At 42.4% G+C, this 21213-nt stretch overlaps 1 protein-coding gene across 1 annotated transcript in view; it reads left to right on the forward strand.

The window, feature by feature from the left end:
• Positions 1-21213, forward strand: part of dnai1.2 (dynein, axonemal, intermediate chain 1, paralog 2) — a 33298-nt gene that overhangs the window by 11249 nt on the left and 836 nt on the right. Inside the window, exons 17-19 of the mRNA XM_024374826.2 lie at positions 1509-1657; positions 10164-10263; positions 12340-12525. Coding sequence (XP_024230594.1) covers positions 1509-1657; positions 10164-10263; positions 12340-12525 — 435 coding nt within the window. The remainder of the gene's footprint in view (positions 1-1508; positions 1658-10163; positions 10264-12339; positions 12526-21213) is intronic.

Below are 21213 nucleotides of genomic sequence, written 5' to 3' on the forward strand. Positions count from 1 at the left end.
TGAATAGTCATACATTAGGATTATAATATAACTCAATATTTGAAAAATAATTAGGTTCTGAACAATGCTTTTTTTCTCCTTTGCACAGATTCAGAGCTCAGCCCTAGCTAAGGATTTTTTTGTTGGGGGGGGGGTGGAATAGATTTTTTCATTTTAGAAACACATTTCATGCAATTCTACGAACACTTTACATGACTGCCGACATATTAGCAGAATCCTAATCTTTAACAAAAATGACAGGGTAGCCTGCTCTGCTGACAAACTGACAGCAATAAAAACAACCTTGTCTTGAATGCAACCATCTAATCTAGGCCTAAGAAAAGGTGAGACACATATTGTACAATATGATGTCCATCTAGCCTGGAGGAGGAAATTATATTATCCTAAAATGACTTTCCAGTGGCACTGACTCACACAACGAATGATAAAGACAGGGAATATGTTCTCCACTAGTGCTAATACGATGGGCAATAATATTTCGTTCAATTTAAGAATTGAGAATTTTTGTAACTAAAGACAGATTATAGTTTTTACTCTCTTTTCTCTTTAGTGTTTGTCCCTCAATTGTATTTTGAAATATTGCGATAGCCCTAGGACTATTTTAGATGCGTTTCACTGACAGCCGCACTCAACAAACAGCTATGTGCTTGTGATTTAAAACAATCCACAGCTATTTCTTAAAAGAAGCTAATGACCCTCTGTGGATAAATCATGCTCTCTGGTTTAGTCATTTGAATGATTTAAAAAAGTTATTTGTATCATTTATATTTTTATTTTATTTATTTCTTCATAGATATGATTAATTATAGCTAGCTCATTGTCTCCTCCTTGTTAGCTCTAGCTAGCTCCTTGTCTGTGACATTTTTGATTCATGCAAACTCGCACAAATACACACCCACACACACAGCTATGTGTGTGATATCAGTTCCAATCTGTCACCTCTTGTTGGAAAACAGCCACCTCCGGGAGCTCTTGGGACAAATGTAATATCTCTGCTGTGATTTATTCACTACATATCCCCTTATATAAAAACCCCACTGGGCACAGACATCAGTTCAACGTCTATTTTTATTTACATTTGGTTGAGTTGTCAACTAACACGAAATCAACAAAACATGTCACCATGACATTGGATTTATTAATTTTTTAAAAGAAATTCCCTTACGTTGGTGACTTTTTGCAAATCCAATCTGTTTTCCACGTTGATTAAACCTCCTAATAATGAATTTCTTTGTTGAAATGACGTGGAAACAACGTTGATTCAACCAGTTTTGACCAGTGGGGGACATACCATTTAGGCCTGGGCTGCATTTTGATTTATCTCTTTCATTTAACTATGATACTTTCTCTGTGCTTTCACTCCTATCATTCTGTCACCGTGCAAATTATGTAGCTTGCAATAATAGTAGAGAGCAAGTTTGGTTCACAGCTACAGTACATTGTCTATCTGGAGTGGTTTATGGGTGAATGTGAGGACTGACTCCATATTATTGCTGTGTCATTTCCAGTGCTCCAAGGCTTATTCCAGCCAGTTCCTGGAGACCTACAATGCCCATAACATGGCAGTGGACGCAGTTAAGTGGAACCACTTCCACACCAAGGTCTTTATATCCTGCAGCTCTGATTGGACCGTCAAGATCTGGGACCACACCATCAAGTAAGTCTACTCACCATCACACTATTGTGCCCGCCCACCATCAAGTAAGTCTACTCACCATCACACTATTGTGACCCAAATCAAACTATGCTGTCTCTGATATTTATTTTCACATTGACCACCTTAGATTAGAGGAGTAGCTATATTCAAAAAGGTCTCGCTGTTCCAAATCTATGTCAGGCTATAATTCTGGTTTTAAAATGGCACCTCAAAAACATCCATTTAAACCCCGCTGAAGTGGGAGGGGTGGCAATATCTGAGGCCTGTCCTTAAAAACAAGCACAAAATAGAAAATGCCATAATGCGCTAATTAGAATTTTTAAGACCCACATAAAGCAGGTCTTAAAGGTAACGCATGGTTTTTGAGAGCAGATGCGCAGCCTAGCCAGCCATGACGTGCAGTGCATATGGTGATTCTCATTCTTATAAACATAAAAAACTATTGGTGTCCCCCCATTTCGTTTCATTTGATTAAAAAACAAGCATAGCCTACCCCCCCCTTAATCAAGGGTGGTTTAGCAGCATCACATAGGTTTGTCTTTGTATCCTGGCCATGAGCCAAAAGTAGTATATGAATAAAGGGGTTTTAAATGGTCTACTGAGTGCTTTGAAATATTTTGGAGGTTTTTGCCCTCATGCTTCTTCATTATTCACAATTCACATACCTGCATTTCACTTGTTCAAGTAGCCATCCATCCCCATTTTCAAAGAGCGCCCCTCGCTCGATTACCAATGACAGCACTTCCAAACTATTCAGTCCTCCGGTAATGCCATATCAATGGGCAATTTCTTTGAGAATCAGTCTCGCACGTAGGCAACGATACAATTGACAGGAGCCTCGTATTTTGTAGACATGCAAATGTTATACGTAAAGACATTTAGGCCTACTTGTGCACACAGTGCCATGAAATGAGAAAAGCGATTTATGACATCATGCTTCTGACCCAATCCTATTTAGAAATATTGTTGTTGGTTTAAAAAACAGTATGATTGTTATTCGTTGAATTGGATTAAAAACCAAACATATTAAAAAGAATCACCTTCCATGGGTTTATGGCGAGAACGTACTGTACATGGCTCAAATGCAATATTGTCTGCTATTTCTGGAGATGTGCAAATGGGGTCTGTAAGATTGTTCCATGATGTTTATAAAACATTACATTTGCGAGCAGTATAACGGTGAGTGGACATCCCCCTTTCTCTTTATATTGGATCTTTATCCAGCTCCTGTCAAAAGTTAGCATGTGTAAAACCCTCAATAGTCTAAGTTGCCTTGTCTGTATTATACACCCACATGGAGTGGCAGGGTAGCCTAGTGGTTAGAGAGTTGGACTAGTAACCAAAAGGTTGCAAGTTCAAATCCCTGAGCTGACAAGGTACAAAATCTGTCATTCTGCCCCTGAACAGGCAGTTAACCCACTGTTCCTAGGCCATCATTGAAAATAAGAATTTGTTCTTAACTGACTTGCCTAGTAAAATAAAGATAAAATTATGGTTCCTGGAACTGTATTTAGACTTAGCCTATTTTAAAACAAGTTGTTGTTTTGTTTTTATAAGAATTTGATTAGAATGATGCACAGTTTTTTCAGGCCTTATCAATAGCCTAGTGATTTTAATCTTGCATGTTGACTACGTTTGGCATGTCCAGACTGTATTTACAGTTCGCCTAGCACATATATCAGTGTACAGTAAATGCTATAGCCTATGTTTAACAAATCAAATCAAAAATACATTTTCACATGCGCCGAATACAGCAGGTGTAGACCTTACCGTGAAATGCTTACTTACAAGCCCTTAACCAACAATGCAGATTTTTTTTTTTTAAGTACGAAAATATTTACCCAAAAGTTAATAAAAATAAATAATACAAAAATAAATAAATAGTAAATAATAAAAGGGGGTCTATGCAAATAGTCCGGATAGCCATGAGATTAACTGTTAGCAGTTTAGCAGTGTACAATATAAACGCAACATGTAACAATTTCACAGATTTTACTGAGCTACAGTTCATAATGGAAATCAGCCAATTGAAATAAATTTGTGACTGGGAATACAGATATACAGTACCAGTCAAAAGTTTGGACACCTACTCATTCAAGGGTTTTTATTTATTTTTTACTATTTTCTACATTGTAGAAAACAAAATATACTTTATACTTGAGATTCTTCAAAGTAGCCACCCTTTGCTTTGATGACAGCTTTGCACACTCTTGGCATTCTCTCAACCAGCTTCATGAGGTTGTCACCTGGAATGCATTTCAATTAACAGGTGTTAACAGGTGTCTTGTTAATGAGTTTAAAATCAAATCAATTCAAATTGTATTAGTCACATGCGCCAAATACCAAAGGTGTAGACCTTACAGTGAAATGCTTACTTAAAGGCCCTAACCAACAATGCAGTTTAAAAAATATGTATAAGAACAAGTAATTAAAGAGTAGCAGGAAAATAACAAAAGTGAGACTATATACAGGGGGTACCGGTACAGAGTCAATGTGCGGGGGCACATTGGTAATTGAGGTAATATGTACATGTAGGTAGAGTTATTAAAGTGACTATGCATAGATAATAACAGGGGGGAGGGGTGCAATGCAAATAGTCTGGGTAGCCATTTGATTAGATGTTCAGGAGTCTTATGGCTTGGGGGAAGAAGCTGTTTAGAAGCTTCTTGACCCTAGACTTGGCGCTTGCTGTGCGGTAGCAGAGAGAACAGTCTATGACTAGGGTGGCTGTAGTCTTTGTAGTCTTTGACAATTTTATTGTATAGAGGTCCTGGATGGCAAGAAGCTTGGCCCCAGTGATGTACTGGGCTGTACACACTACCCTCTGTAGTGCCTTGTGGCCGGAAACCAAGCAGTTGCCATACCAGGCAGTGATGCAACCAGTCAGGATGCTCTCGATGATGCAGCTGTAGAACCTTTTGAGGATCTGAGGACCCATGCCAAATCTTTTCAGTCTACTGAGGGGGAATAGGTTTTGTCGTGCCCTCTTCATGACTGTCTTGGTGTGCTTGGACCATGTTAGTTTGTTAGTTATGTGGACACCAAGGAACTTGAAGCTTTCAACCTGCTCCATTACAGCCCCGTCGATGAGAATGGGGGTGTGCTTGGTCCTCCTTTTCCTATAGTTCACAATTATCTCCTTTGTCTTGATCACGTTGAGGGAGAGGTTGTTGTCTTGGCATCACACTGCCAGGTCTTTGATCTCCCTATAGGCTGTCTCGTCGTTGTCTGTGATCAGTCCTACCACTGTTGTGTCATTGGAAAATGTAATGATTATGTTGGAGTCATGCCTGGCTGTGTCTTGTCATGAGTGAACAGGGAGTACATTAGGGGACTGAGCACACACCCCTGAGGTGCCTCTGTGTTGAGTATCAGCGTGGTGGCTGTTTTGTTACCTACCCGTACCACCTGGGAGCGGCCCGTCCGGAAGTCCAGGATCCAGTTGCAGAGGGAGGTGTTTGGTCCCAGGGTCCTTAGCATATTGATGAGCTTTGAGGACACTATGGTGTTGAACTCTGAGCTGTAGTCAATGAATAGCATTCTCACATAGGTGTTCCTTTTGTCCAGGTGGGAAAGGACAGTGTGGAGTGCAATAGAGATTGCATCATCTGTGGATCTGTTAGGACGGTATGCAAATTGGAGTGGGTCTAGGGTTTCTGGGATAATGGTGTTGATGTGAGCCATGACCAGCCTTTCAAAGCACTTCATGGCTACAGACTTGAGTGCTATGGGTCGGTAGTCATTTAGGCAGGTTACCATAGGGATATGGTGGTCTTCTGAAAACATGTTGGTATTACAGACTCGGACAGGGAGAGGTTGAAAATGTTAGTGAAAACACTTGCCAGTTGGTCAGCACATGCTCGCAGTACACGTCCTGGTAATCCGTCTGGCCCTGCGGCCTTGTGAATGTTGACCTGTTTAAAGGTCTTACTCACATCTGCTGCGGAGAGTGTGATCACACAGTCGTCCGGAACAGCTGGTGCTCTCATGCATGTTTCAGTGTAATTTGCCTCGAAGCGAGCATAGAAGTAGTTTAGCTCGTCTGGTAGGTTCTGGGCAGCTCTCGGCTGCGCTACCCTTTGTAGTCTGTAATGGTTTTACAAGCCCTGCCACATCCGATGAGCGTCAGAGCCGGTGTAGTATGATTCGATCTTAGTCCTGTATTCACTCTTTGCCTGTTTGATGGTTCGTGGGAGGACAAAGTGGGGTTTCTTATAAGCTTTCGGGTTAGAGTCCCTCTCCTTGAAAGCGGTAGCTCTAGCCTTTAGCTCAGTGTGGATGTTGCCTGTAATCCATGGCTTCTGGTTGGGTTATGTACGTACGGTCACTGTGGGGACGATGTCATCGATGCACTTATTGATGAAGCCAATGACATGGTGTGTACTCCTCAATGCCATCGGAAGAATCCCGGAACATATTCCAGTCTGTGCTAGCATAACAGTCCTGTAGCATTGCATCTGCTTCATCTGACCATTTTTTTATTTACCAAGTCACTGGTGTTCCTGCTTTAATTTTCGCTTGTAAGCAGAAATCAGGAGGATATAATTATGGTCAGATTTGCCAAATGGAGGGTGAGGGAGAGCTTTGTACGCATCTCTGTGAGTGGAGTAGAGGTGGTCTATAGTTTTGTTTCCCTCTGATTGCACATTTAACATGCTGATAGAAATTTGGTAAAACGGATTTAAGTTTCCCTGCATTAAAGTCCCCGGCCACTAGGAGTGCTGCCTCTGGATGAGCGTTTTCATGTTTGCTTATGGCGGAACACAGCTCATTGAGTGTGTCCTCAGTGCCAGCATCGGTCTGTGGTGGTATGTAGACAGCTATGAAAAATACTGATGAAATCTCTCTAGGTAGATAGTGTGGTCTACAGCTTATCATGGGATACTCAACCTCAGGTGAGCAAAACCTAGAGACTTCCTTGGATATCGTGCACCAGCTGTTGTTTGCAAATATATAAAGTCCGCCCCCCTTGTCTTACCAGACGCCGCTGTTCTATCTTGCCGATACAGCGCATAACCAGCCAGCTGTATGTTGATAATGTCGTCGTTTAGCCACGACTCCGTGAAGCATAACATATTACAGTTTTTAATGTCCTGTTGGTAGTTTAATCTTCCTCGTAGGTCGTCAAATGTAATTTTCCAATGATTGCATGTTAGCTAGTAGAACAGAAGTCAGTGTGGGTTTATTCGATCGCATATGAATTCTCAGAAGGCAGCCCGACCTCCGTCCTCTTTTTCTCCTTCTTCTCTTCATGCAAATAACAGGGATTTGGGCCTGTTCACGGGAAAGCAGTATGTCCTTCACGTCGGGCTTGTTGGACTCGTTAAAGGAAAAAAAAGCTTCTACCAGTTTGTGGCGAGTAATCGCTGATCTGATGTCCAGAAGTTATTTTCGGTCATAAGAGACGGTAGCAGCAACATTATGTACAGAATAAGTGAACAAATAAGTTACAAACAATGCAAAAAAATGAACAAAAAAACACGGTTGGTTAGGAGCGCGTAAAACATCAGCCATCTTCTTACGGCGCCATGAGCCAATCAGTTGTGTTGTGACACAGTAGGGGTGGAATAGCCCTATTTTGTAAAAAAACAAGTCCATATTATGGCAAGAACAGCTCAAATAAGCAAAGATAAATGACAGTCCATCATTTCTGTAAGGCATGAAGGTCAGTCAATCTGGAAAATGTCAAGAACTTTGAAAGTTTCTTCAAGTGCAGTCGCAAAAACCATCAAGCACTATGATGAAACTGGCTCTCATGAGGACTGCCACAGGAAAGGAAGACCCATTATTACCTCTGCTGCAGAGGATAAGTTCATTAGAGTTAACCGCACCTCAGAAATTGCAGCCCAAATAAGTTCTTCACAGAGTTCAAGTAACAGACACATCTCAACATCAACTGTTCAGAGGAGATTGCGTGAATCAGGCCTTCATGGTCAAATTGCTGCAAAGAAACCACTACTAAAGGACACCGATAAGAAGAAGAGTTCTTGCTTGGGCCAAGAAACACGAGAAATGGACATTAGACCGGTGGACATCTGTCCTTTGGTCCAAAACCGCAGCGTCTTTGTGAGACGCAGAGTAGGTGAACAGATGATCTCCGCATGTGTGGTTCCCTCCGTGAAGCATGGAGAAGGAGGTGTGATGGTGTGGGGGTGCTTTGCTGGTGACACTGTCAGTGATTTATTTAGAGGCACACTTAACCAGCATGGCTATCACAGAATTTTGCAGCAATACGCCATCCTGCCTGGTTTGTGCTTAGTGAGACTATCATTTGTTTTTCAACAGGACATTGCCCCAAAACACACCAGGTTGTGTAAGGGCTATTTGACCAAGGAGAGTGATAGAGTGCTGCTTCAGATGGCCTGGCCTCCACAGTCACCCGACCTCAACCCAATTTAGATGGTTTGGGATGAGTTGGACCGCAGAGTGAAGGAAAAGCAGCCAACAAGTGCTCAGCATATGTGGGAACTCCTTCAAGACTGTTGGAAAAGCATTCCAGGTGAAGCTGGTTGAGAGAATGCCAAGATTGTGCAAAGCTGCCATCAAGGCAAAGTGTGGCTACTTTGAAGAATCTCAAATATAAAATATATTTTGATTTGTTTAACACTTTCTTTGTTACAACATGATTCCATATATGTTATTTCATGGTGTTGATGTCTTCACTATTATTCTACAATGTAGCATATAGTAAACATAAAGAAAAACCTTTGAAAGAGTAGTTGTGTCCACACTTTTGACTGGTACTGTATTTATACTGTATATTGTTTCCTGATCTTTGTTATATCCCTCATATATAGGACAGACACTTCAGAAGAAACTTCCTTTCATGCATTTGTATGGGCTAATAGCAGTAATGCCAAATAACATTTTTCATAAAATATTTGTTTTATGTATTTTTCTGATACTTCAAGGGGTCTTAAAATTCTAAATCAAATAGCAAAATGATCCTTGGTATGACCTTCTTAAAACAGAATACTTTTCCAGAAATTGATTCTACATTGTTTAGGGAGCATGGTGAAGGAGCCACTTATTTAGTTCAGCAGTAGTTGAACAGAAGTCCCTCTGCACACTTAAATGGTCATTTGAATAAGATCATGTGGATTGATTAGGTCGGAACTACTTTATCCTGTTGATACAAGCCCTTGTAACTCCATCTATCTGAATGGACTGTGAGTGATAAGTCATGCGTCTCAGATCAGATCTAGCCTGAGTCATAAAATGTCAGAAGTAGTGTTACAGATTTCTCTGCAGGTTACAGAAATCAGGACTTCAGCCTGGCAGCCTGTGATAAATGAATAATATCATTCAGCTTACCCCGCACTCTCTTGACATCCTAGTTTCTTTCAGTAGCTTCATGTGCTATCTGTCTGTTTATCCACATAGAATAACTATCTCTCTAGTCTATGGACTGGCTGCACCACTTTTTGATTGAGAAAATACAAGCATTTGGCTGCACCTGCAAATCGGTTTATGCGACCAGTAAACGTTGATTTCTAGCCTACTTTGTATCTTAGTTAACAGAAACAATTTAGAGTAAATGTGTTCTTTAACTGCCTGATACCACTTTGGAATCAGTGTGACCCAATCTGTTTTGTTCTCATTTAATGAAAAATCACTCCAAAGATATTTTGGATAGATTTTTTAAAAACCAGGCAAGTCACTTAAGAACACATTTTTATTTTGAATGATGGACTAACAGGGAACAGTGGGTTAACTGGCAGAACGACAGTGGCAGAACGACAGATTTTTGTCAGTTTGGGGATTTGACCCAGCAACCTTTTTATTAGTGGCCCAACACTCTAACCACTAGGCTATCTGCCGATATGGCATTGACCAGGTTCTATTTGCCATATGTCTTTAGCGCTACTTATCTGCCTGCCTGCACCTCAAAAGACTGAGGACAAACATTTCAAACCATTGTATTGTTCCTACAGTTCACCAAACAGTCTCACCACTGGGAGCAATAACAGTCACTGTTCATGTCTTCTTCCTTTTCTTTGGAAAGAATGGAATATAAGATACTGCAGTTCACGCACTTTCAAACGTTTCATCCTGGATCCCCCGCTCTGCCTCATCTCTCTAGACCCTGAAGACCTCACAGGAGCAAATAACATCCATTATAATACACTGACAGGGAGGAGAGGATATCTTTGGTGGGATAAGAGGAGGGCGCAGGTTGCGTTTACTCATCGGCTCGACCCAATGTAGTCTATGTAGCCTGAAGAGGTGCTATTGATTTTTATTTTCAAGCCCTCTCTCTCTCTTTCTTTTTTTCTCTCGGGAAGAGTAATGTCTGTCTTCGTCTTTTTCACTCTTTACTCTCTAACTTTTTACTTGTACTTATGAACTTATGAAGTAATGTGACCTCTTACAAATGTTTAGAGAAGGTGTCTATGATCTATTGTTTTCTGCTATCTTTAAGGTAAATAACGTAATCTAGATTTTATAGTATTAGTATTTGTATCCATTACGGAGTCCTTATACTTCAGTGTCCATGTCTCTGTAGGACCCCAATGTTCACCTTTGACCTGAACGCCTCTGTGGGAGATGTGGCATGGTCTCCTTACTCCTCCACTGTCTTCGCTGCAGTCACCACTGATGGCAAGGTATGTAACCAATTAGAGGCAAAGAGACCAAGGCATGTCCTCTCACTCAAAAGTTGTTTTTATGAAACTCCATCAAGGCCAATGTAGTCGAAACATTGTTAACTAGCAAAAGCTTAAATCACTTTTTTGAGGAGCAGCAAACGGTGAATGGACATAAATGTCTGTCTGTCTATCTTAATTTCCTCCGAAAAATATGTTTAACACAATGACTCTTATATGGCTAAGAGGTAACAAACAACTAATATTACAAGGGTATCCCCTACTGAAGACATGGTCTGCATCAAAAAGAAAGAAATCAATAAGCATTGCCAATGCAGGTTTGATGGAGTCCGTCCCAGAGTCATTTGTACTACAGCACTCTCCAAGTATTTTGTTCTGTTTATCTCGGTGTCTGTTGTTAGCGTGCCAGCCAGCTGTTGTCATTGGTCTACTGACGTGATTGGTCTTCAGTGGCTTGGCCGGTCCATTGATGCGGGAGTAGCTGTGGAGGTTGTCATCTCTCTGGCCTGCCTGGGAGTTCATCACATTCTCCTGTCTCTCTCTCTCTCTCTGTCTTTCTGTCTCTCTGTCTTTCTCTCTCTGTCTCTCTTTCTATTTTGCCTGTCATGTGAAATTAAGGAAATTAGTGCCGATGAACAATGTGACGATGCGCTATGAACCATCTGCTCTGTCACTTTGTCTGCAAACAGACAGATTAGAAAACTCTGCGGTGTGCATGGTGTCTGATATGGCTGAAAACTGAGTCCTGTACTCCAGGGATTTGGGCCTCCCCAGTCCCCCACAGACAGGGAATAATGTGGTTCACTGATAAAGACAGTCAAAAGGATGCAATAGCCTACATAAAAAATCTGGGCTAATTCACAAAACATGTATCCAGAAAATACTAAACACAAACACAACAGTATCCTCAATAATGGCAAATAATTACTGAAATCCAGTTACCTCAACATTTGATGGATAAATAGTTACTGTAGAAATGGAAAAGGCCACATTCACGTAACCAAAGAGATACATTTCATTAACACTATACCTTTATCTCATTCTCAGCAATGTCAAATGAAATACACTGACAGCCATAACAACACAATTATTATTGAAAGGAATTACACTCATTTATATTCCCTAGATTCAACTATAAAGAAGAATAGAGACTTCCCAATTGTATGATATTACCATTTATTGATCTGTTTTGTATCTAATCCAGTTCCTAGCTGCTAGAAAACTTTCTATGGCATAGCCTAGATTTTGTTTTTCAAGCAGTTTCACAGCAACATCAGTTTCTAAGCAGACAGACCAGAATATGAAATATTCTCGGTTAAGGTTGAAACTGTCACAATACAACCATTCGTTTTTTGTTCTATACAGTACCACTTGTCTAATGACTGCTACAATTTGTATCATTTGGATTATATTTACAGTCATTCATAGTTGTTTCATTGAGATGAAAAATCCCTATTATAAGTGATAGCAAGCCTAGAGGTCAACGGCAGCCCTTCTTTAGAATGTCACCGCTGGCTATGTGGGCTGCTTGCTTCGTCACTCCCGCTAATGACCAAAATACTCCCTCTACACTGTTTGTGTGTGTGTGTGTGTGTTGGTTGACATGTATTTACTGATGAATGGACCAATTTTCAGTGATGCTAAATGTCAGGAGAGGCAAGCTTTTCCTGTCAGAGTCAGTTGAATAACAAGACATTGCGCACACACACACACTCTCTCAGTGTTGCGCAAACACTGGTACGAACACCAGATGGTCCGAGTTGCATCCCCACTGAGAATCTCTCTCGCTTGCCTTGCTGATTTGGTTTGTCACTCAGAGGTTCCCAGCTGGAATAGATGAGGATGGAACAACATGCGCAACTCGATTTTCTTTAGAGAATATCTCATATATTTTTCTATAAAAAACAGTATGAGTCAGCTTTCACACTCATTCCAAAAGGCAGCAGGTTCAAACATATTTCTGTTCTCCACCATCCCACATTGTATTGCTTTTCAGGTTTGACCAAATGACTCCCCTTGTATTTGCATGAGATAATCTCCCGAACTTTCTATATATCTTTTGCTTTTTTTCCTCAGGTTCATACCTTTGACCTTAGCATCAACAAATATGAGGCCATCTGCCAGCAGCCGGTGGTGGCCAAGAAAAAGACTAAGCTGACTCACATTGAGTTTAACCCCGTCTACCCCATCATCATCGTGGGAGACGACCGAGGATATGTTACCAGCCTCAAGCTCTCGCCTAATCTGCGCAAAAAACCCAAGGTAAGAGCCTAAAGAGCCCAGCAGCGCTGGAGCTGTGTCAGCAACTCTTAGCATGGTAATTTGGTATGTTAAAAAAACAGCCTTTCTTTGTTGAAATGGTGTGAGCATACCCCAACGAGAGTATGGTGTAGGTGTGTACCAGTCATTTAAAAACATTAATAACAGTAAGCCGTTAATTGGCCAGCTCATTCTCCATGAGGAAATAGCAGGCTTTTTTTAAACAGTTTGTTTGAAATATTGAGATACAAGTTTGAGGTTTTTGAAGTGTTTTGTTTCTCTAATTTATGCTTTGGCCACAAACACAGGTATAGGGTGAGTCAATAACATTATTTGTGTATTAGTTAACAGAAAATTAACTTTTAAAAGTGAGATTTCCACTGGACAGTTAGTTTAACAATCAAGCGCTAGTTTACCATGGATGTGTTGAGTCAACAGGAAGCCATGGCACCCTATTGCCTATATTAGTATTTTGGACCAAAAGTAATGCAGTATGTATGGGAATAGGGTGCCATTTTGGATACTTTAGATCTTTAGACCCATTTTCAGAAAGGAAAGCTAGCTCACAGTGCTACTGATGATTAAAAAACGATTAGATAAGCAGTGCTCTAATGATGAGCAGTAGTTCAGTGTTTACTGATTTCAACAAAGTGAGATGAGAGTTTTTTCCCTCCTTGGAAACAAGAAGATGCAGTTTCTTCACTTCCTGATGACTTGATCTCAATGGGCCGGCCATCGATCGGGGAGTAAATTATTCATTACCAGCCACTGCGTAGCCGGCCCTTGTCACATGCATTTCTCATAAAGGAAAAACCTAATTTATAATCATTGGTGTGTCTAGCTGCCATAAAACACCATTGATTGAAGGCCTTTGTGCATTTGTTTATTTTCACCTCTGGAGGCTCAAGTGAAAATGGATTGAGTGATATTTTATTACAGTATGGGATTGTTTGTGGCAGATATCCATTTGAGGGCAGAGCGTTCGGCCTTTTAAGGTGCTCATGTTCATTTTCATACTCTCCATATTAATTCTTTGATAGTTGAGTAAGGCCGCGTATTTTCCAGTCACTTATAATTTCATGTCATGCTGACGCATGGCCTTTCTTCAAGGAACACACTTGTTTGCATCTCAGTGCTATTATGAGACAGCAAAATTACTTCCAAAGCCAAATGCTTCTAATTGGCATCAACAATGCTCCGATAGACGAGCAGAGTATACTAAATGACAAATCACATTTCAGGGGGCGTGCGGTTATCGTGTCAAAGATGATTCACTTCCTTCATAGCTTAAAATGACTACACTCTGCTAGCGTCATCGGTGTACTACTTGTACATTCTGTGTTTTTCATTTGAGTGAGGAAACTTTACTATTCACCTGTGGCTGTATCCCACTCTAGATATGTATCTGGCCTTTGCATTATTCATACAGGTCTGTTGTTGTTCTACACAGCTGGGAACAGATCAAATGATTCATCATCAGCAATGCCCACACCCAACGCATAATGCAATAAATAACACTGTTATGTTGTCTCTGCTACTCTCTCCTCTAGGCCTCGAGACACACACACACCTCTTTCTTCCCCCTCCTCTCTTTACGCTAAGTGCTTACACATAGGCCTTTGTACAATGTAAACAGTTGATTGAATCACGTGTATAGTATGTGTGGTTCAACATGGGACTACCACTCTCTCTCCCCCACTCTGTCCAATTAGCTTTGGTTGCACATCGTGAAGTAGTTGTTTGTTTGTTCATCTGTTTAATTAGATAATCCGTTTCTAAATGATCGTTGTACTGTGGTGAGAATATATATATTCTCAGTTTCAGTTCTTGTTCCCTCTTGATGGCTCCACTGGAGAACATGGGGGTTAGGGTCCGGGCAATTCACGGAGTAAAACCAATTTGACACGGGAGCCTTCAGCTGTTCCCATCTCATTAGTCACACTCCCGTTGTACCCTCTGATAGTGGTGGCTAATGAGGTGTGGTGTTTATAATCACTGTGCGCTCAGTAACCACAGGCCAAGAGAAGGAGTCTCTGACATAAAGGACAACACGGACATCAGGCGTCAAGTCACGGCATATTAATTACACTCATTTTGGGGGTTAGCCACGGCTGTAGTTCCGGTACACGTCAGAGCATTTAACAGTTGGACTCTGATGTTTCTCAGTGACTAAATTAATCATTCATGGGAATCGTTGGTGTTGATGAGACCCGAGTTCTAAGCCAAGTTATATAGTTGAGGGCAAACATTTATCTGTCCAACTTCATCCCCAGCACAGCACCCTCCAGATGTTTATTTAGGAGCATTGTAACAACCAGCCTCTCCCCTCCTTCTCTCGTGGCTGTCCAAAGCCACTGACAGTGAAAAGACAAAGCCTGCCCAAAACTCAATCTGTTGCCCCAGGACACAGCAGAGACATATCTTCCTTTGTCCACTGGCACACCAATGAGCCTGTAATGTGTATTCACAGTTACCACCTTCACAACGTTGCAGATAGACATCCAATGTATAGACTAGAGCTGACATAATACACAGCCTAGCCTATCCTCAATGACCGAGATCCATGTAACTTTTACTCCAGCGATTCTCAACTGGTGAACACAAATTTGGGTTGAGGGAGGTTTTGAATGTGTCTGAGTAAAAAAAAAGATTTTTTTTCCTCAACTGGTGAACACAAATTTGGGTCGAGGGAGGTTTTGAATGTATCTGAGTAAAAAAATATATACATTTTTTTTTTTACTCAGATACATTCAAAACCTCCCTCGACCCAAATTTGTGTTCAACAGTTGAGAATCGCTGGAGTAAAAGTTACATGGATCTCGGTCATTGAGGATAGGCTAGGCTGTGTATTATATATATACAGTGGGGCAAAAAAGTATTTAGTCAGCCACCAATTGTGTAAGTTCTCCCACTTAAAAAGATGAGAGGCCTGTAATTTTCATCATAGGTACACTTAAACTATGACAGACAAAATTATGAAATAAAATCCTGAAAATCACATTGTAGGATTTTTTATGAATTTATTTGCAAATTATGGTTTTTATTTATTTTTACTATTTTCTACTTTGTAGGATAATAGTGAAGACATGAAAACTATGAAATAACACATATGGAATCATGTAGTAACCAAAAAAAAGTGTTAAACAAATCAAAATACATTTTATATTTGAGATTCTTCAAAGTAGCCACCTTTGCCTTATTGACAGCTTTGCATACTCTTGGCATTCTCTCAACCAGCTTCATGAGGTAGTCACCTGGAATGCATTTCAATTAACAGGTCTGCCTTGTTAAAAGTTAATTTGTGTGATTTCTTTCCTTCTAATGCGTTTGAAAGTTTGTTCAAGTGCAGTTGCAAAAAGCATCAAGTGCTATGATGAAACTGGCTTCCATGAGGACCGCCACAGGAAAGGAAGACCTAGAGTTATCTCTGCTGCAGAGGATAAGTTCATTAGAGTTATCTGCACCTCAGAAATTGCAGCCCAAATAAATGATTCACAGAGTTCCAGTAGCAGACATCTCAACATCAACTGTTCAGATGAGACTGCGTGAATCAGGCCTTCATGGTCGAATTGCTGCAAAGAAACCACTACTAAAGGACACCAATAAGAAGAGACTTGCTTGGGCCAAGAAACATGAGCAATGGACATTTGACCACTGGAAATCTGACATTTGGTCTGATGAGTCCAAATTTGAGATTTTTGGTTCCAACTGCCGTGTCTTTGTGAGACGCACAGTAGGTGAACGGATGATCTCCGCATGTGTGGTTCCCAACGTGAAGCATACAGGAGGAGTTGTGATGGTTCGGGGGTGCTTTGCTGGTGACACTGTCAGAGATTTATTTACAATTCAAGGCAATCTTAACCAGTATGGTAACCACAGCATTCTGCAGCAATACGCCATCCCATCTGGTTTGCAATTAGTGGGACTATCATTTGTTTTTCAACAGGACAATGACCCAAAACACACCTCTAGGCTGTGTAAGGGCTATTTGACCAAGGAGAGTGATTGAGAGCTGCATCAGATGACCTGGCCTCCATAATCCCCCGACCTCAACCCAATTTAGATGGTTTGGAATCAGTTGGACCACAGAGTGAAGGAAAAGTAGCCAACAAGTGCTCAGCATATGTGGGATCTCCTTCAAGACTGTTGGAAAAGCATTCCTCGTGAAGCTGGTTGAGAGAATGAGTGTGCAAAGCTGTCATCAAGGCAAAGGGTGGCTACTTTGAAGAATCTCAACTACAGTTGAAGTTGGAAGTTTACATACACCTTATCCAAATACATTTTAACTCAGTTTTTCACAATTACTGACATTTTATCCTAGTAAAAATTCTTAGGTCAGTCCATTCCCTTGGACGTTGGAGCACTGGACGGGTGCTCTATAAGCCAAGTCACCCATAACACCACTCCCATCCACCTATGGGTGTCAGGGAACCACAGCGAGGCTATTCGGTTCCTGCTCATCAAGTCCCCTCTGATTCCCGTGGTATTGGGATTCTCCTGGCTCCAACGACACAATCCCCTCATTAACTGGTCTACTGGTGCCATCATAGGCTGGAGCCCATTCTGCCACACCCATTGACTGAAGTAAGCGCAACCTGCCCCGGGATGTCTTCCTGGGGGCTCGGAAGGTGCCCCAGAACATCCTGGTTCATCCGGACCCAACCTGTCAGTTCGTGGTGGAGGTGGGGGGGCTGTCCTGTCCCAGCGTTCTGCCCTTGACCTCAAGCTACATCCTTGCGCCTTCTCCCATTGCCTCAAAGCCACGGAAAGTAACTACAATTTAGGGAATCGGGAGCTTCTCACGGTGAAGATGGTGTTGGAGGAATGGAGACACTGGCTGGAGGGGGCGGAACATCTGTTCATCGCGTGGACTGACCACAAGAACCTAGAGTATCTCCGCAACGCCAAGCGCCTCAATCCAGGCAAGCCAGATGGGCCCTGCTTTTCACACGGTTCAACTTCTCCCTCTTGTACCAGCCAGGATCCAAGAATGTCAAGCCGGATGCACTGTCCCGCCGCTATAGCCCCATGACTACTACCCTGGAACCCGAGACCATCCTTCCTACCTCATGCCTGGTGACGGCACTCAGCTGGGGAATAGGGAAGCAGGTTCGTGAGGCACTGCGTTCCCAGCCAAACCCCGGGGGGGCCCCTGATGACCGGATGTTCATTCCCGACACTATCCTCTCCGCGGTCCTAGAGTGGGCCCACTCCTCTAGGCTGGCCTGCCACCCGGGAGCCCGTCGGACCCTGGCCTTTGTGCAACAGCGCCTTTGGTGGCCTACCATGGTCCCAGGCGTGTCCACATTCGTCGCCGCTTGCACAGTTTGTGCACAGAACAAGACTCTTCGGCAAGCTCCGACTGGTCTCCTCCATCCTCTGCCTGTCCCCCACCATCCCTGGTCTTACATCTCCCTGGACTTTGTCATGGGTCTTCCTCCAACTGATGGCAACACCGCCATCCTGACCGTGGTGGATCAGTTCTCTAAAGCCGCCCACTTCATTCCTCTCCCCAAACTACCATCTGTCAAAGAGACGGCCCAGCTCATGGTGCAGCACGTCTTCCGGATCCATGGACTGCCCGTGGACAGAGTCTCCGACCGGGGTCCTCAATTCTAATCCCAGTTCTGGAAGTTTTTCTGCACCCTATGCAGGGTGCAGAAAAAGGCCAGCCTGTCCTCCGGGTTCCACCCCTTGTCCAACGGCCAGTCGGAGCAAGCCAACCAGGACCTCGAGACCACCCTGCTGCCTGGTCTCTGCCAAACCCACCACCTGGAGCCAGCAGCTAGTGTGCGTCGAATATGCCCGCAACACCCTTCCCTGCTCTGCCACGGGCCTATCTCCCTTTGAGTGTTCCCTGGGGTATCAGCCCCTCTCTTCCCTGAGCAGGAAGAGGAGGTTGGCATACCTTCTGCCCAGATGTTTGTCTGCCACTGTTGTCGTACCTGGAAGAGAGCCTGGAGGAGGGCCCTCCTCAAGACCACCTCCAGGTATCGACTACAAGCGGACCGCCATCGGACCCCGGCTATCCGGTATCGTCTCGGGCTGAAGGTATGGCTCTGGGATCTGTCCCCTCTGGATCTGCCCCTCCGGGTGGAGTCTCGCAAACTTTCCCCCCGGTTTATCGGCTCTTTCCTCATCTCCAAGGTCAATTAGCCCCTTTGCTGTTCATCTTCTGTTGCACCGTACCCTTCGTATATGCCCCACCTTTCATGTGTCCCATATCAAGCCCGTGTCTCACAGTCCCTTGTCATCCATTTCCAGGCCCACCCCTACTCCCCAGGCCTTCGATGGCCATCCGGCGTACACGGTGAGATGCCTCCTGAGGGTTTGACCATGGGGCAGGGTTTTCCAGTACCTGGTTGACTTGGAGGGTTATTGCCCAGAGGAGAGGTGCTGGGTCCCTGCTAGAGACATCCTGGACCCAGCCCTCATCGCTGACTTCAACCGCCGGCACCCCAGTCAACCTGGTATGCGCCCAGGTAGGACGTCAGGTGTCGCCCCTAGAGGAGGGTGAGGGGAGTACTTTCACGCCCTGATCTGTTTCACCTGTCTTTGTGATTGTCTCCACCCCCCTCCAGGTGTCACCCATCTTTCCCATGATCCCCTGTGTATTTATACCTGTGTTCTCTGTTTTGTCTGTTGCCAGTTCGTCTTGTTTGTCAAGCTTACCAGCATTCGTCCTGTCAGCTCCTGTCTTTTCCCAGACTCTTTTTTTCTCTCGCCCTCCTGGTTTTTGACCCTTGCTTGTCCTGACCCTGAGCCTGCCTGCTGTCATGTACCTTTGCCCCTGTTGCTATAATAAACGTTGTTACTTCGACACAGTCTGCATCTGGGTCTTACCTTATCCTGATTTCAAGTAAAAGTGAATGTCACCCAGTAAAATACTACTTGGGTAATAGTCCAAATGTATTTGGTTTTAAATATACTTAAGTATCAAAAGTAAATGTAATTGCAAAAATATACTTAAGTATCAAAATTAAAAGTATTAATCATTGCAAATAGCTTATATTAAGCAAACCAGATGGAACAATTTTCTTGTTTTTATTTATTTACAGATAGCCAGGGGCACACTCCAACACTCAGACATCATTTACAAACAAAGCATGTGTTTAGTGAATCCGCAAAATCTGAGGCATTAGGGATGATAAGTGCGTGAATTGGACCATTTTACTGTCCTGCTAAGCATTGAAAATGTAATGAGTAATTTGTGTGTCAGGGAAAATGTATGGAGTAATAAGTACATTATTTTCTTTAGGAATGTAGTGAAGTAAAGGTGAAAGTTGTCAAAAATATAAATAGTAAAGTACATATTTTTTATTTTTACATATACCCCAAAAAATGATTTATTGTAGTACATTAATGTATTTTTACTTTAGTACTTTACACCACTGTGACTAAAATCCAGGAAGAACAAGTGTAGACATGATAATGATCCTATATTTTTTTATATTTCATTTAACATCGTAACAATTTTTCTTCAATCACAGTATTATTAGCATGTTATGTTTGACTGTTGTCATATTATTGGTACGTTTACTATCAATATAGCATCAAAAATAGTTTTCCAGCTTGCATTTTGGCAAAACATTATTCGCAATGTGAATATTGGATTGCGACTGAGACAACCTGGATAAATTTGGGTCCCGAGGCAAAACCAATTGAGAACCACTGTTCTACAGTATATCTATCTGCATGCCCTGTAACGTTGCACCCTCCTGAACAAGCCCCTGATTTAGGAGCCTATGCGTATTATTAGTCTGCAATGCAGTACTGGGGTCTCATCTATATGCGTAACCTCTCAACATTGAGAAATCCTATTGAAATAGGTAGGACAAGTGCCATGATATGAAGATCTCTGTCCCATGCATGCCGACAAGATAAGCTCCCCCTCGGTAAAAGCTTTCTAAAAAAGGTTATGAATGAGATGTATTTTTTCAAGGCCAGTCAGCTATCTACTCACTGTACCACTGCCTAAATCAGGTCATCCACTATAGCATCAAGTCATCTGTAGCATTTTTGCAAAATATATTTTTGTAGTCTGAATATTGCAGCGCTCTGTCACTGAATTTCCATAAATTCAATATTAGACCACCATGTTTAACTGCTGTGTGTGTGTGTGAAGGTCCCTGTGCTATAACACTCTACAGCACAGCCCTGTGAGCTTTGAGGATCCCTATAATATAGTATACTGTTGTGATGTTGTATGAGGGGTGGAGCAGGAAGCAGGAACAGGAATGGGATGGGTGGAGAAAGATGGATCTCCACTACTTATCATCTCTGCCCATTCAGCTTTCTCTCACTCTCCCGTATCTATCCGATATGATGAAATGCCTTAAACAGAGAGAGCGGGCATATTTAAACAGATAGGGGAGTATTTTAATTAAGATACTATGTCGGGTCTGCCCACCTGTCCTCGCACTTCTACCTTGCAACTTCTAGAAACAGCATTAGTGTTTTTCAAGAGTGTTAAAGCACTCTGTGCATGACATGTACCGCAATGCATGTTGGATTGAATCATACCCTTCCTTAGTCCTTACCAGTTAACAAGGTTGGGCAAGGACCACTGAAAATAACCAGCGCTCTCGAGTAAATAATCCAAAGGATGCTAATTCAATTAAAGTCTCACCCCAGGATACACAGTGTTCCATCAGCCAGGATGGTAACCATAGTGATGATCTCAGATAAGGA

This window comes from Oncorhynchus tshawytscha, linkage group LG02 (genome assembly GCF_018296145.1).
Source record: "Oncorhynchus tshawytscha isolate Ot180627B linkage group LG02, Otsh_v2.0, whole genome shotgun sequence".
Classification (NCBI taxonomy): Eukaryota; Metazoa; Chordata; class Actinopteri; order Salmoniformes; family Salmonidae; genus Oncorhynchus; species Oncorhynchus tshawytscha.